This window comes from Chlorocebus sabaeus, chromosome 8 (assembly GCF_047675955.1).
Source record: "Chlorocebus sabaeus isolate Y175 chromosome 8, mChlSab1.0.hap1, whole genome shotgun sequence".
Lineage (NCBI taxonomy): Eukaryota > Metazoa > Chordata > Mammalia > Primates > Cercopithecidae > Chlorocebus > Chlorocebus sabaeus.
In genome coordinates this window covers 38245281-38262143 of record NC_132911.1, presented here as the reverse complement: position 1 = coordinate 38262143, position 16863 = coordinate 38245281, and the positions used below count along the sequence as shown (strand labels likewise).

The window sequence follows — 16863 nt, the reverse complement described above, 5'->3', positions numbered from 1 at the left end:
CGCCCCCACATCTTCAGAGGATGCGGAAAAGTGCTATTAGAACATCTGACAGTCAAGGAAGCAGAGACTCAAATGGTTAATGTCAAGCCCAGGACCACAGAGCTATTAGCAGAGACTTATGCCTGCGCCTCTGACCCTGGCCTGGGCTCTTCACATCACACTCTGCCATACTCCCTCTCCTGTGTGAGGGCTCCCCCAGGAAAAGAGGAAAGACAGGAGTTATTCTAGGCAAAGTAACCTTAAATCTGAAAGCAGAAGATGAATTGTAAGGAAGTGCAGCTCCAGGACGTGTTCCCCTATCTTCCCATCAGACCTCAGCCAGCAGCCATGGACACGGGCCTCTCTTTCCTCTGTGCTGCTTCCCCACCCTGCTTCCCATTCTGGGGTAGGTCCCTCCCAGCCCATTATGGCTGGGACGTGCAGCATCTTTTTTCTCTGCTTCTCCAGAACCAGCTGGTTCTGCTCAACTCCCAGAGATGATTTTCTAAGAACCCCAACACTTCTATCTGCCTGGGCTGCCAGAAAGAGAAAGGGCACCCCCAGAGACACTGAAGACTCAGAGACTCCAGAAGCCGCCAGCACTTTCTATGATGTGACTGGCTCTGGGTGCTCCTTGTCTTGTGAAAGGGGCTGGCTCAAATGGCACAGATATTGAAGATCTTCCTGAAGAAGACAGGAAGAGATGCTCAGGTCGGGGAGGGAATGAGACCCCCTGAGGAAGGGACTCCTCCCAGCTGAGGAGTTGATTAGAAGCAGCCTTGGAGTTGGCAGGAGCCTTAGAGACTGCCTGAGCCAGTCCAGGAAGCTGGCTGAGGAGCTTGGGAGCAAGAGACTAAAACCAGCCAAGTTTGGGACAGAAGGGAAGGAAAGGGTTGAGCAGTGAACAGAAAGACAAAGAACAGGCAGTTCCAAAGAGCCAAGAATGCAAATCATTTGCAGACACCGCTGGCGAGAGCCTCCACCAAGGCTGCTGTGGGGGTGCCTGACGCTGTGGGCACAACCACTTCTACATGTCATGGTGAGCGCGAGCCCATGTGTGTGAGCGTCCCCGCTGAGTCATCCGATGTGTGTAATGATTGTGTCAGTTGTGAGTCACCAACTGTGTGTCAGTCGGGGCGGGGTGTGTGTGTGTGCTCAGTGCACAAGCACGTGAGGGCTGCCTGTGCCCAGAGTGACAGTGGAATGTGAATGAGAGCCAGAGAACCTGAGGAGCTCAGAGCACTCCCAGGGGGAAGCTGTGTTTAAAGGGCACCACGCTTCATTCACACCGTACATCACACACCACATTTCTGAACACGTTCCAGAGAAAGCCATCTGTGCCTGCTTCCTGCTGAAACCCCCTATGGAGCAGCAGTGCTGAATTCTTCAGGCTCATGGGGTTGTTATCAGAGTCAGATATGGCCACAATCTTAGAATCCTGCATTTCAAGCCCTTCGTTTTGCAGAGGGAGGAACTGTGGCAGAGAAAACTGACACAATGGTCTCAGAGTCACAGAGCTAGCTGGTAGAAAAGCCAGGTGGGGGCCCAGGTGTCTGTCCAGACTTCCCTGCCCAGGACTCGGTATGTCAGCACAGAGTGGGTCCTTTTTCCTTTTTTCAGCAGGGATGTGATGACATCACTTCTTTTAACTAAAATGCACCCAGATCCTCCCATGAAATGAAACCCTGATGTCGCATCCTAAAGGCTGGATTTGATGAATAGCTCAAAAGGCAAAGTTGGGGCATCTCTGGCCAGACGGTTCTAGACCAAAAGTCATTTGACCTATTTTCCTAGAGCCTTGCCCCACCCAGGTCAGGAGGAGTCCACAGGGAGACCCATTCTTAGGTCTCTAGGTCCAAAATTGGCCAGGCACTTTGGCAGCCTTGATGCTGTGTGATTCAGAAGCTGCTTATGAGATGTTTGCGGATGTCTCACGCAGGACTCCTGACTCGTCATCCTGCCACCTTCCTGGTGGCCATTTCACAGCTCAATTTCTCCTGCCCCACAACAATGAAAAAATAAATGAAAGTATGGGATTTATTTTAGCAGTTTTCAAATTGAGTATCTCAAAGGGTTTAATAGGTAAAGAGCCTAACCCTATTAACTAGTAAGTTGAGGTTTGGGGATTATCTATCAGTTTCAATTACCCATTCCATTCATTCTTCTCAGATGGCTCAGAGTTGACCTGAACTTCAAAGGGATCACTTCAACCGCTGGATTTATTGGTCTTATTTCATATTAATTAAGTAGTTACTATATACACAGCACTGTTGAGGCCATTCAATAGGCACAGACACTGCCCTGTATCCCTGGAGAGCAGAGATTTATTATCTCATTTATCGGAACTTCAAAGCCCTTTCGCTCCAATTACAGCTTGTCACTGACCATGGAGGCGGGAGGTGCTCAGGTCACATGAGACAGGGAGAATGGGAGGGGCAGAGAAATCACTGCTCCAGGCTAGATCTGGAGTGAGGCTGGTCTTACATTTGGGCCCAGGTTCTACATTCATAAACTGGTGTTTTTCCCAACAGGGCTCTGCTAAAAACATGTCCTGGAAAGGGAGGTAAAAGGATGCCTTCTCAGTCAGACACAGTGGCTCACACCTATAATCCCAACACTTTGGGAGGCTGAGGGGGGTGGATCACCTGAGATCAGGAGTTCGAGACCAGCCTGACCAACATGGTGAAACCCTGTCTCTACTAAAAATACAAAAATTAGTCAAGTGTGATGGTGTGCACACCTGTAATCTCAGCTACTCAGGAGGCCAAGGCAGGAGAATCGCTTGAACCTGGGAGGTGGAAATTGCAGTGAGCTGAGATCGCACCACTGCACTCCAGCCTGATTTTTTGAGACCCCATCTCAAAGAAAAAAAAAGGATGCCTTCTCGTGTGGCAGACTGATGGACAGATTAAGGGTTGATATAGTAAGTGTCCTTCATATGTGACACATGGGCCAAAAGAGTAGAATCACCAAATGTTTCCTTGAATATAAAAAAAAATATTTGCAAGGGTATTTATGTCAGCATTATGTGTAATTGCAAAAAGCTATAAAGGACCTGAAAAATCCATTGATAGGAGATCAGTTAAATAAATCAATCATGGTACAACCATACAATGGAAGACAAGCCACTATGAAGAAGGAGTTAGATCTATCTACATTGACCCAAAAAGAGGCATGGGATTATTAGGTTTAAAAAAAGGAAAAGAGGTCGGGCACAGTGGCTCACTCCTATAATCCCTGCAGAGGCAGGAGGATCACTTGAGCCCAGGAGGTCGAGGTCGAGGCTGCAGTGAGCTATGATTGTGTCACTGCACTCTAGCCTGGGTGACAGAGCCAGACAAAAGAAAGAGAGAGAGAAAGAGAGAAAAGAAAGAAGGAAGGAAGGAAGGAAGGAAGGAAGGAAGGAAGGAAGGAAGGAAGGAAGGAAGGAAGGAAGGAGGGAAGGAAGAGAGGGAGGGAGGGAGGGAGGAAGGAAAGGAGGAAGGAAGGAAGGGAAAGAAAGAAAGAAAAGAGGAAGGAAGGAAGGAAGGAAAGAAGGAAGGAAGGAAGGGGAAAGAGCAAGGAACAGAATATGATGTTATTTTGCATTAAAAAATTAAAAGGGGCATCCTATAAGCAAATATGTATGTTTATATATTTGCATATGTAAAAAAGAAAATAGGAAAATGTATAAAAGTGTAAAAATGTGGGAAAAAGTGTAGTATATAAAAAATGTAGAGAGATACACATGAAGCTGGTTATAATGTTTACTTCAGAGGGTGGGGTTAAAATGGGTAACAAAATTAATATTTTGTATACTCTACATGTTTTGCCTTATCCATATAAGTTACAAAAACTTATATGGATAAGGCAAAACATATTTAAGGTTTATACATACAAACTACACTTTATAAAGTTTATATTTATAAATATAAACTTACATTAAATATATTAATAAACATAAACATATTTATAACCTAAGAATAAAATGTATTACAAAAATAAAGAATAGACAAAATGGGCTTGCAGATGCTGCCTGGCCACACTCATCCTTGGCGCTTGCCCCCATGGAGGACTCACCTACTGTGACACTCGGAGAGCTGGCAGCCATCACTCAAGAAATCAGGACACATTTGGCCTCTGCTGCAGCATCAGGGAACAAAACAAGGACTAAGGCTGTCAGTTCTGAAGAAAAATACTGATGTGCATAAACATATGTGACATAAATGTATTCAGTGACTTTGAGATATCTTACTCTAAACAGATAAAATTAATTAAAACTAGTGCAAATTTCTGGCAACAGTATTTCAACTCCCCATTATTTATTGAGGACATTGAAAATTGGAACCCATCACAGATCCTTAAGTCATTCTCTGAATCAGGAGGAGAAAAGGGGAAGGCAGAGAGCACTCAATATTTGTGCCAGGCACTGGGCTGAGTGCTGTACCTACATTATCCCACCTGATGCTTGCAATAACCCTGCAAGGTAGGAGTAAAAGGAACACACACACACACGCTCACACACATGATCACACACACACTCATACACTCACACTCAAGCATGCACTAGACAATACAGAACAAAGCAAGCATTGGCAACTAATAGAAGTATAGTGCTGGCTAAGCACAGTGGCTCACATCTATAATCCCGGAGCTTTAGGCTAGGAGTTTGAGACCCAGCCTAGACAACATGGCAAGACACCATCTCTACAAAACATTTTTTAAATAAAAATCTTTTATTTTTATTCAGATGGAGTCTCGCTCTGTCACCCAGGCTGGAGCCCAGTGGTGTGATCTCAGCTCACTGCAGCCTCCACCTCCCAGGCTCAAGTGATTCTCATGCCTCAGTCTCCCAAGTAGCTGAGATTACAGGTGTGAGGCACCAAGCCCAGCTAATCATATATTTTTAGTAGAGACGGGTTTTGCCATGTTGGCCAGGCTAGTCTCAAACTCCTGACCTCAAGTGATCTGCCCTCCTTGGCCTCCCAAAGTGCTGGGATTACAGGCGTGAGCCACCACACATGACCTAAATAAAAATCATTTTTAAAAAGAGGTGTAGTGCCTCAGGGCTCAAGGAAACAATACCCTTATGGCTGTATGGTAAGCAGCAGGCAAGGCTACTGATCAGACCAGGGTAGTAGTAATTCCAGAGTTCTTTGTACACTTAGCCAGGAGACTGGCTAGCTCAGCACTGCCTGGGTTCACTTTATCCTTTTTACCGCTCTAAAGCTCTGAGAGGCGGGACCTAAGCCTAAAAGGAAGTGAATTGAGGCAGGACTCTCTTCACTGCAAGTGACTGAAAACTAGCTCAATCCAGCAAGGCAGAAAATTATTTGGCTCTCATAACTAAAAATGTCCATGAGTAGATGGCTTTTGGCTCAGTGGGATCAGGGGTCAGCTAATATCAACCAAAACTTATTCTGTCCCTTCATTTCTTCTGCGTTGGCTCCATTTTTCAAGCAGGCTCTTTTGAGAGAGCAGCAAAGATGGCCCCAGAAATTTCTTGTTACTTACTGCCTTGCAAGTAGCTATTCCAATGAAAAGAAAGCACCTCATTCCCAGCAGTTTCAGCAAAAGTGCAGGGATGACTGTCATGGGCCTAGCTTGGGTCACATGCCCATTTCTGAGTTAACTACTATGCTGATCTGATCGCCTACGGAGGGTCAGGCCTCCCCAAATCACATGGACTAGAAATGGGGTAGTGATCCTCCCCACCCAAAAAAAATGGAAGGATAGTGGCAAAGGAATATAGGAGGGATATTGGACAAGCAGACCACAGATGACCTTCACAATGTCACATAGAGTCCTACCAATAAGAGGACAAGGATGGTGACTCACATCTGTAATCCCCACAACTCAGGAAGCTAAGGAAAGAGAATTACTTGAGGCTAAGAGTTCGAGACCAGCCTGGGCAACATAGTGAGACTTCATCTCAATTAAAAATTAGCTGGGGGTGGTGGTGGACTCCTATAGTCCCAAGTACTTGGGAGGCTGGGGTGGGGAGATCACTTGAGGCCAGAATGTCGAGGCTGCAGTGAGCTATGATTGCATCACTGCACTCCAGCCTGGGCAATAGGCCAAGACAAGAAAGAAAGAAAGAAAGAAAGAAAGAAAGAAAGAGAAAGAAAAGAGAGGAAGGAAGGAAGGAAGGGAGGGAGGGAGGGAGGGAGGGAGGGAGGGAAACCCACCAACAAACTGTAAACTGTGAGAATGTGAGAAGTTGGTAGGCATTAGTTTTTTTGTTTGTTTGTTTTTGGTTTTTGTTTTTTGTTTTTTGTTTGAGACGAGTCTCACTCTGTTATCCAGGCTTGAGTGCAGTGGTGTGATCTCAGTTCACTGCAACCTTCACCTCCCGGGTTCAAGCGATTCTCCTGCCTTGAGTATCTGGGATTACAGGCACATGCCACCACACCCAGCTAATTTTTGTATTTTTAGTAGAGACGGGGTTTCAACATGTCGGTCAGGCTGGTCTCAAACTCCTGACCTCAAGATCTGCCCGCCTTGGCCTCCCAAAGTGCTGGGATTACAGGCATGAGCCATCACGCCCGGCCAGCATGAGTTTTTCATTTTTCATATCTTGGCCACCACAAGGCCCTTGGAAATTGTTCAACATGATAGAAGTTCTGAAGACCCTGAGAACCCTCTTTTTCCATTGCCAAGGTTAAGGATTCAGGGAGGATGCCCAAGAACTCCGCGAAAAGCCTTGTCAATAAATACTGGAACCATCAGTTCCTGACACCCCACACAGGACATGGGGAGTTCCAGTTGCCTAAAGAACTGTAACAGTAGAAGCTTCTTGATGCTAAGGAGGCTGGAAATGTCCTCCCAGGAGCCAAGGACACAGGTTTCAGCTCCTGCTCTGCCTCTAACAAGCCACAAGACCTTGAAAACATGCTTAAGTGTTGGGGGCGGTCAGAGCTTTCATATGTAAAATAAAGAGGTTGGGCAAAGCAACATGACATGCAAAGTCGTCTCCAGTTTCAAAATTGATTCTAAGTCAGAGTCACGAGTTGGAAAAAGTTTATGGGTAAATAAATTTTACCCATAGGTAAAATGACTAAATAAATAAGTGAGAAAACAGTAGGCTAAAAAAGCAAAACAAAACCAAAAAAGTCCCACACCACACCCACCAGCCAAATCTGTGACAATTTGAGCAATAAATAAATGCTAACAGTAATGGATTATAACCCACTAATAAAATAACAACCTACAAGTTCATACTGATATCCATCCATCCATTTATGCATACATGGGAAGGTCAAGGAAAAGCTCTTCTTACAGTAAAATGTTAATTAGTAAATTAACAAGGAATAATGATGTTACAAAATCATCAGTGGATATTTAAACTGGTGGTTCAAAGTTTAATGAGGAACAAGATATTTACAAAGTCTCAAGGCATCTCCCCATAAATTACTTATTAATTACAAAGAGGAAACATAGTAACTTTACAGTGATGAAACCTGAAGGCTACTACCTTAGCCAGTGATCAAAAGTTAACGTCCACTGGCTGGGTGCAGTGGCTCACATCTGTAATCCCAACACTTTGGGAGGCCAAGGCTGGTGGATCACCTGAGGTCAGGAGTTTGAGACCAGCCTGGTCAACATGGTGAAACTCCACCTCTACCAAAAATACAAAAAATTAACCCAGCTTGGTGGCAGGCGGGCCTGTAATCCCAGCTACTTGGGAAGCTAAGGAAGGAGAAACTCTTGAACCAGAGAGACAGAGGTTGCAGTTAGCCAAGATTGCGCCATTGCACTCCAGCCTGGGCAATAAGAGTGAAACTCCATCTAAAAAGAAAGGAAAAAAAAGTTAACATCCCCAGTGTTGGAATAGGCCAACATCATGTGTATCTTTGATATGGTGTTCTGAGAAGGTCACAGCATCTCCCCAGTGTCCTGCCCAAAACCCATAACCTGAATTTAATCACAAGAAATGTTACTTAATAATTGACCTGTTCATTTTAAAATGTCAAGGTATAATTTGAACTTTTTTGCCACACACATACAAAAAGTCAAGGTCATAAAACACAAAGAAGGCTAAGGAATTGCCCAATTTAAAAGAACTGAAGAGACAATAACAATTAAATGCAATGTGTGATCCTGGATTAAATCCTGAATTGAAGAAAAAAATAGTTGTCAAGGACATTACTGAGTGTAATTGATGAAACTGAATATGGATGATGACGTGAGCATGCATAGCAACCTGCCTGGTGTGGGTAGTCCAGGGACACCAAGCCCCGACGCTCCAGCTAAGGCGTTCATTCCCGAGCCTGGCGACTGTGGCACCCAGCCCTCTGAAGCTTCATGGTCCCAGGATTTCTTTCATCTTCTGCTTCCCTCTTTAAGCTTTCTGATTCGTTCATTGGCATAGTCTGCTGGGAGAGGCAGCAGAAATGTCTGGAAGATTCTCCAGAGCCCCAACAGTCTGCCACCCTCACCTCTCACATCTACTTCAGCTCCAGTTCTTTCCCTGTTCCCACAGGGAGAGTCCATCCTAAACAGGGAGTTGGTGACCTGATGTCCCTCAGGAGCTCAGGAAGCCCTGACGCAGTGTGAGTTCAGGTCCCACTGGTGTCCAGAGGGAACTTCCAAGTGTGGAATCCCTTACACAGAAATACTTTCTGTAAACCACTCCTCCTTGCTTCTTCCCATCCTGGCTCAGTGCCCAACCCCAGCTCCAGCACCAGGAGGGAGCACTCACCCAGTTCAAAGCAGCACATCTGTCCAAGAGAAAAAAGCAAAGTCACCAATATGAGCCAAGTCACTGAGATGGAGGAAAAAAACTCTAGGCCACAGTCAGGATTCTAGTTCTAACTCTCTTTTATTTATTTTTATTTTTATTTTTATATTTTTTTGAGGCGGAGTTTCACTCTTGTTGCCCAAGCTGGAGTGCAATGGTGCAATCTCGGCTCATTGCAACCTCTGCCTCCCAGGTTCAAGCGATTCTGCTGCCTCAGCCTCCCAAGTAGCTGGGACTACAGGCGTATGCCACCACACCCGGCTAATTTTTTTGTATTTTTAGTAGAAACAGGGTTTCACCATGTTAGCTAGGCTGGTCTCAAACTCCTGACCTCAGGTGATCTGCCCGCCTTGGCCTCCCAAAGTGCTGAGATCACAGGCGTGAGCCACTACGCCCAGCCTATTTTTTATTTTTTTAAGAGATGAAAATCTGGCTACTTTGCTTAGGCTCGACTTGAACTCCTGGCCTTAAGTGGTCCTCCCCACTCAGCCTCCCAAGTAGCTGGGACAACAAGTGCGTGCCATCACTCATAAACTAACTCTTACAACCACGTACTGAGTATCAGCCCTGTTGCAGGCATCATGCTGTAAGTTTTACACACGTTTTCTTTCATCCTAATGATGCCCATGTTACAACAGAGGAACCTGAAGCCTCAGAGAGATTTAAACACTTCTCCATACCTCCCAAAAGATTTTAAAATAAAACCCAAATGGAATCACAATCTAACTGTATTTTTTTTTTTCAATGAAGAAATGTAGAATGTTTATATAACTGTAGGAACTGGAGACCTGCACAGGCCAGACTCTGTACTAGAAGACATTAAAAACACACATTTGATTATATAAAATGTAAAATATGGTAAAAGACACCTTAAACAAAACTAAAAGACAAAAGACTGAAAGAAACATAAGAATTGGTAGCCCATAACGTAAGAATTGATAGCCCTAGTACACAAAGATTGCCTACAAATTGATTAGAAAAAGATAGTCAGGGCCGGGCGCGGTGGCTCAAGCCTGTAACCCCAGCACTTTGGGAGGCCGAGACGTGCGGATCACGAGGTCAGGAGATCGAGACCATCCTGGCTAACACGGTGAAACCCTGTCTCTACTAAAAAAAATACAAAAAACTAGCCGGGCGAGGTGGCAGGCGCCTGTAGTCCCAGCTACTCGGGAGGCTGAGGCAGGAGAATGGCGTAAACCCGGGAGGTGGAGCTTGCAGTGAGCTGAGATCCAGCCACTGCACTCCAGCCTGGGCGACAGAGCGAGACTCCGTCTCAAAAAAAAAAAAAAAAGAAAAAAGAAAAAGATAGTCAGAAAAAGAGGGGCCATGTACAGTGGCTCACACCTGTAATCCCAGTGCTTTGGGAGGCCAAGGCAGGAGGATCGCTTGAGTCTAGGAGTTCAAGACCAGCCTGGGTAACATAGTGAGACCTTCATTTCTACATAAATTGTTAAGTATTAGCCAAGTGTGGTGGCATGTACCTGTAGTTCCATTCACTCAAGAGACTGAGGTAAGAGGATCACTTGAACCCAGGAGTTCAAGTCTGCAGTGAGTTATGGTCACACCACTGCACCCTATCCCAGGAAACAGAACACGACCCTGTCTCTAACAAAAAAAATAAATTAAATTAAATGTAAATTTAAAACAAATTATTGTACAACTACACTATGGAATATCATGCAGTTATCAAAAATATTAACGAGCACATGCCAACATATTGACCCAGACTGTAGATTTCCACACTATATTCTTAAACTTTAAAAAAGGGCATAGGGCCGGGTATGGTGGCTCATGCCTATAATCCCAGCACTTTGGGAGGCCAAGGCATGCGGATCACCTGAGGTCAGGAGTTCGAGACCAGCCTGGCCAACATGGTAAAACCCCATCTCTACTAAAAATACAAAAAAAAAAAAAAAATTAGCCAGCCATGGCCGGGCACAGTGTCTCACGCCTATAATCCAGCACTTTGGGAGGCCAAGGCAGGCAGATCACGAGGTCAGGAGATAGAGGCCATCCTGGCCAACATGATGAAACCTCGTCTCTACTAAAAATACAAAAATTAGCTGGGCATCGTGGCATGCACCTGTAGTCCCAGCTACTTAGGAGGCTGAGGCAGGAGAATCCCTTGAATTCAGTAGGCAGAGGTTGCAGTGAGCCAAGATTGCACCACTGCACTCCACCCTGGGTGACAGAGTGAGACTCCATCTCCAAAAAATTAATTAACTAATTAACTAAAATGTAAACATTTTTAAAAAATTTAAAAGTGCTGGGCACGGTGGTTCATGCTTGTAATCCCAGCACTTTGGGAGGCTGAGGCGGGCAGATCATGAGGTCAGGAGATTGAGACCATCCTGGCTAACACGGTGAAATCCTGTCTCTACTAAAAATACAAAAAAATTAGCCAGGCATGGTGGCGGGCACCTGTAGTCCCAACTATTTGGGAGGCTGAGGCAAGAGAATGGCATGAACCCAGGAGGCAGAGTTTGCGGTGAGCCGAGATCACGCCACTGCACTCCAGCCTGGGCGACAGAGTGAGACTCCGTCTCAACAACAACAACAAAAAATTAAAAAGTACATATATAGTATGATTCAATTTTGTTAAAACACTTGTTTAAAGAAACAAAAACCCATATATGCATACATATGTTTGCTTCTGTTTCCCTTATCACACATTAAGTACTGGAAATATGGAAAAAAAATATGAAAAAAATGCACTATTAAGTAGTGGAAATATGCAAGCGAGCCTAGCACTGGTTACTTAGTAGACATGAGAGGCAAAGGGTAGCAAGAATGAGTGTTCAATTTGTTTTTGTATCCCTATTTAATTTAATTTGTTAGAAAAGAGCAGGTAACTTTTGTAAGTTTCACAATTTTAAAAAATTAAGGACAGGCTGGGAGCAGTGATTCATGCCTTTATAATCCCAGCACTTTGGGAGGCCGAGGCGGGTGGGTTACTTGAGCTCGGAGTTTGACACCAGCCTAGCCAACATGACGAAACCCAGAGTCTACTAAAAATACAAAAATTAGCCAGGTATGGTGGCCTATAGTCCCAGCTACTCAGGAGGCTGAGGTGGGAGGATCACCTGAACCCAGGAGGTGGAGGCCCTGATTGCACCACTGCACTCCAGCCTGGGCAACCAGAGTGAGACCCTGTCTCAAAAATAGACAAATATCTCACTGTTACACTGAAACTTACTTTATTTAATAAATAAATATAAGTAAATAAATAAATAATAAATTAATGACCTTCCAATCCAAGGATCACTATATACAGTTGCTCAGGTTCAGCACTGTATAAAGGATCTGGGGTGGGAGGTATGTGTAGTATTCACATCGTACATGTCAGGGAATGAAGGGATGTGTGGAGACACCAGCCAAAGTTCTGAAGCTGCAGGGGAGAGTCCTCCCCTACTTAAAACCCACACCATACAATGGATCACACACACACTCAGAACAGCTGCAAGTACATTGCTGACACTCTCATATGCACCACTGTGCCCCTCCCAGCCACGCTTCAGGGGGCCTAATTCCTTACCCTTCCCCGCTTTGAACCTGGTATAATCCCTTTACTTAATGGAGGAATTCGGGTTAAGGCAAAGGTACAAGCTGCCAGGGACAGACATGCCCTGGCATTGGAGGGCAGGGGTGGGCAGGGAGCATAAGCGATGAGAGTGTGGCACATGTGTGCCCTCAGCCAGGAAGACTGCAGTGCAGATGTTCCAGAAAGCACAACCAGGATAAGGCTGCCACCACAGTTGTTCAAGCTATGCGGTAATATACTAAATTTAACACAATTTTACCTGAGCAAGGGGCATTGTTTTCCAATTTGCACAGAGATGCCATATGGGCAGACAGAAGCCCCACTAGTAATTGACAGAGACAGAATCCAACCCCAGGCCCTGCTTCATTATCAGCTGTATGACTTTGGAGATAAAAATAGGATCATGGATGTTACAGCACTTTTTGAAAAGTCATAAATATAAGGTATCGTTATAAACAATTCTCCAGTTCTCCAGCCAGCGGACTGCTGGAGATCATCTCATCTGTTCCCAGTCTCTAGGCATATGAGAATATAGGCCACTGGGAGAGACTCACATCTGAGGTTTCTTCAAAAACACTGGAGCCCACAGTGATCTCTCATTCTTCCCATTTCTATCACATTTAGGTCTGTAGCAGGCATTTAGAAATCAGGGTGTTTTACAAGTTCAATAATCTTTCTTTGAGTGAGTAAGGTATATATGTGTGGGATGTGTGCGTGTGTACATATATGTGTTCTCAATAATATCTGAAACTCCCAGAAGACAGACATTGTCCTTCTTTGCGTTTCCTACAGCCCTGTAGCACCTTACAGGTATTCATCAACTGTTTTCCCAGGTATCTTTTATTTATGTATGTATGTATTTATTTATTTAGAGACAGAGGCTGGAGTACAGTGGTGTGATCTCAGCTCACTGCAACCTCCACATCCTGGGTTCAAGCAACCCTCCCCCCACAGCCTCCCAAGTAGCTGGGACTACAAGCACCCGCCACCACACCTGACTAATGTTTCTATTTTTAGTAGAGACAAGAGTTTGGCCATGTTGGCCAGACTGGTCTCGAACTCCTGACCTCAGGTGATCCACCAGCCTCGGCCTCCCAAAATGCTGGGATTACAGGTATGAGCCACTGTGCCCAGCCTTCCAGGTATCTTAACTGTGTTAAGATATCACTGCCCGTGTAGTCTAGATTTAAACAAATGAAAGCTCTTCTAATAGAGATGAAATTAAATAACATATAGATGATGCCTACACAGTACTTGGTCTGTGATAGATGCTTATAAATATTTCTTTCCCTTTACTCTACTTATGATGCAGAGCGAATAACATTCATTCAACAACATTCATTCAAGGCCTGTTTTTGTTGTTGTTGTTTTGTTTTTTTGAGATGGAGTTTCGCTCTTGTTGCCCAGGCTGGAGTGCAATGTTGCTATCTCAGCTCACCGCAACCTCTGCCTCCTGGGTTCAAGCAATTCTCCTGTCTCAGCCTCCCGAGTAGCTGGGATTACAGCCATGTGCCACCACACCTGGCTAATTTTGTATTTTTAGTGGAGACGGGGTTTCTCCATGTTGGTCAGGCTGGTCTTGAACTCCCGACCTCAGGTAATTCACCCGCCTCAGCCTCCCAAAGTGCTGGGATTACAGGCATGAGCCACTGCGCCCAGTCAAGGCCGTTTGTTAAGTATCAGGCAATGTGCTGGGTACTGGGGATAAAATGATACATAAAAAAGTCTTTTATCAAGTTCTGTGGGTCATCTGGCCAGAAAAAATGGACTTGATGGTGAACTCCCACGTTATGTGAAGTTGTGAACAGGCACTTTTAGATGGAGCATAACGAAGGGATAATTGGATGTATTCATGATTTTCTAGGGTTGGAAGGGGGTAGGATATGGCAGTTTGGAAGGTGATGTTTCAACAGGGTCTTGAGGGATAACTAGGAGTTCACAGAGCTGAAAAACAACAAGAGCATCATAGATGGAGGAAGCAGAATAAGAGAAGCCACTCTCAATTTTTAAAGTTAGTTTGAAAATAACCACCTTGTTGAACAGAGCTATGACTCAACGCAATACCAGGGAAATGACCCCACATCAAAATCAGCTCATAGGAAGAGACAAAAGCATTTCAGACCCGAGCCCTCCATCCACCATCCCACCCCTAGGTCTCTTATGGGCCTGACACTAGCCTTTACTAACATGTAGTTTAAAGGTGTTTGTGGCTGTTTTGTTTTGTTTTAATGGAGTCTTGCTGTCACCCAGACTGGAGTGCGGTGGTGCAATCTCAGCTCACTGCAACCTCTGCCTCCTGGGTTCAAGCAATTCTCCTGCCTCAGCCTCTCAGGTAGCTGGGATTACAGGCGCCTGCCACCATGCCAGGCTAATTTTTGTATTTTTAGCAGAGATGGGGTTTCACCGTGTTGAGCAGGCTGATCTCGAACTCCTGACCTCAAAGGATCTGCCCACCTTGGCCTCCCAAAGTGCTGGGATTACAAGCATGAGCCACAGCACCCGGCAATAAAGGGGTTTGTGGTTTTTTCAAGTTTACAAGTTATTATTTTCCTTTATCTAGAAAATAACTATTTTTAAAGCCAAAGACTAAAAGTTACAAGCAGCCCCAGGGATTTATTTTAAAACTGAGAATTTCCCCGAGGCCTGAAATTTGGTGTCTGGGTTCCAGACCTGGGGGTAATTGTTGGGCTCCCCTCTCAGACCTGCCCTCCCACCCTGCACCATCTGTTCAGCAGGGCACAGCTTCCCAAAGGTCTGCCCAGTCCTCTCCTGGTAACCCTACCTGGGGAGAAAAGCCACTCCTATGACCCACCAGATCAAAGATAGAGCCCACGGTGTTTACAGTATCAGCTTTCGCTCCCCGAGGGAAGGGCTGTATCTTTCTTTATGGCTACAAAACCAACGGTGGCTTTGTGAATGACCGGCCCTGTTGGCACCTCCAGGCACAGGAGCCCAGCTGCTGCCCCAGCCCAGGGAAGGAGGGAGGCTGCGGACAGGGCGCCCAGCCCGAGAACAAAGCTATCAGTCCCATCTCTGCAGGGTACCAGCCTCGCCCTCACACCTGCCAGGCGGGGGCCTTTTCTTTCTCAGTTAACTTCTTTGTCTGCCTGGTTCAGCACCAGGCACACTGGAAACTCCAGGTTTGTGGTTTATCGGCAGCCCAGTTTGGGGACAAGACCTTGAGATCTGGCCTCAGGAGATCTGGGTCATACCCTTCCTCTACCTATGACCAGGTGCCTGTCTGAGCCTCAGTTTCCCCTTTTTTTTTTTTTTTTTTTTTTGAGACAACGTCTTGCTCTGTCCCCCAGGCTGGAGGGCAGTGGTGCGATCTCGGCTCACTACAAGCTCTGCCTCCCGGGTTCACGTCATTCTCCTGCCTCAGCCTCCCAAGTAGCTGGGACTATAGGCACCTGCCAGCATGCCCCCCTAATTTTTTGTATTTCTAGTAGAGACAGGGTTTCACTGTGTTAGCCAGGATGGTCTCGATCTCCTGACCTTGTGATCCGCCTGCCTTGGTCTCCCAAAGTGCTGGGATTACAGGCGTGAACCACCGCGCCCGGCCAGTTTCCCCATCTTTAAATGATGGTGATCATCATGTCTGACCTGACTGCCTTTCAAGGTTGGTCACTCATGTAAAAGGGCAGCATCGTGGGGCAGCAGAGGCAGCGCAGGGTGGAGGCTGAGGGCTCAGCTGGAGCTTACCAGCCAGGCTGTTATGTCCTAGTTATGCGACCCCAGGCAAGTTATGTAACCTCTCTGATGCCTCAGTGTTCCTCATCTGTAAAATGGGATTATAACAGTTCCTGCTTCACAGGGTCATTAGGAGGATTAAATGAGATCATGTTTATAAAGAGCTTAGGACAGCATCTGGCACATAATACAACTTAGCCAGCATCTACTCTGTGGAGGGTGCGGGGTGGGGTGGTTTACAGAGATCAAAGGCACCGAGTTCACAGCATGGTGACTGCGAAGAGAATCAAATGAAATAACAATTGCAAAGGCAAATCAGGTCATTAACCCCGCACGCACACCCCACTTCAAACATCGTGTGTGTGTGTGTGTGTGTGTGTGTGTGTGTGTGTGTGTGTCTCCACTGCATGTTGTGATACCTGCCTCCCTCTCCAGCCCCTCAGTCATTACCCTCCAGCCACACCGGACTCCTTTCTTGTCCTGGAACCTATCAAACTCTTTCCTGTCTCAAGCCTCCGCAGTCCTCTCTGCTTGAACTGTGGCTCCTGCAGAGAAAGCATCACAATCTCCGGGGAACTGATTGGAAATGCACATTCTCCAGCCCTGCCCAGACCTCCTGAATCAGAAACCCTGGGGTGGGCCAAGCAAGCCATGCTTTCCGGGGCACAGGTGATTCTGATGTGTGCTGAAGTTTAAGAGCCACTGGCCGAGAACATTCTTAGGTCTGCTCTTCTTTTGCCCGGCCCCTCCCTCATAGAAGAATTCCTTCTTATTCCTCTCTGAAGAGTGGCTGCTGCCAAAAAACATTTGTGAGATGGCCTGGGTTTTCTTTGTTGATTTATCATTTAGTTTGGAAGAAATCAGAAGTCTCTTTAAGAAGCCAGTATGAAACATCCGCCCCAATGGGAACAGTTCTGGATGAAGTCGGAAGATC

The 16863-nt window shown here is 45.8% G+C and overlaps 1 protein-coding gene across 1 annotated transcript; it reads left to right on the top strand.

Moving 5' to 3' along the window:
• The first annotated feature begins 327 nt into the window (after positions 1–327).
• Positions 328–16584, top strand: LOC103215724 (uncharacterized protein LINC03042). The gene is given in 3 exon segments (XM_073018615.1): positions 328–385; positions 708–1018; positions 16442–16584. Coding segments are annotated over 3 exon segments (477 nt in total). The 3' UTR covers positions 16550–16584.
• Positions 16585–16863: the final 279 nt, after the last annotated feature.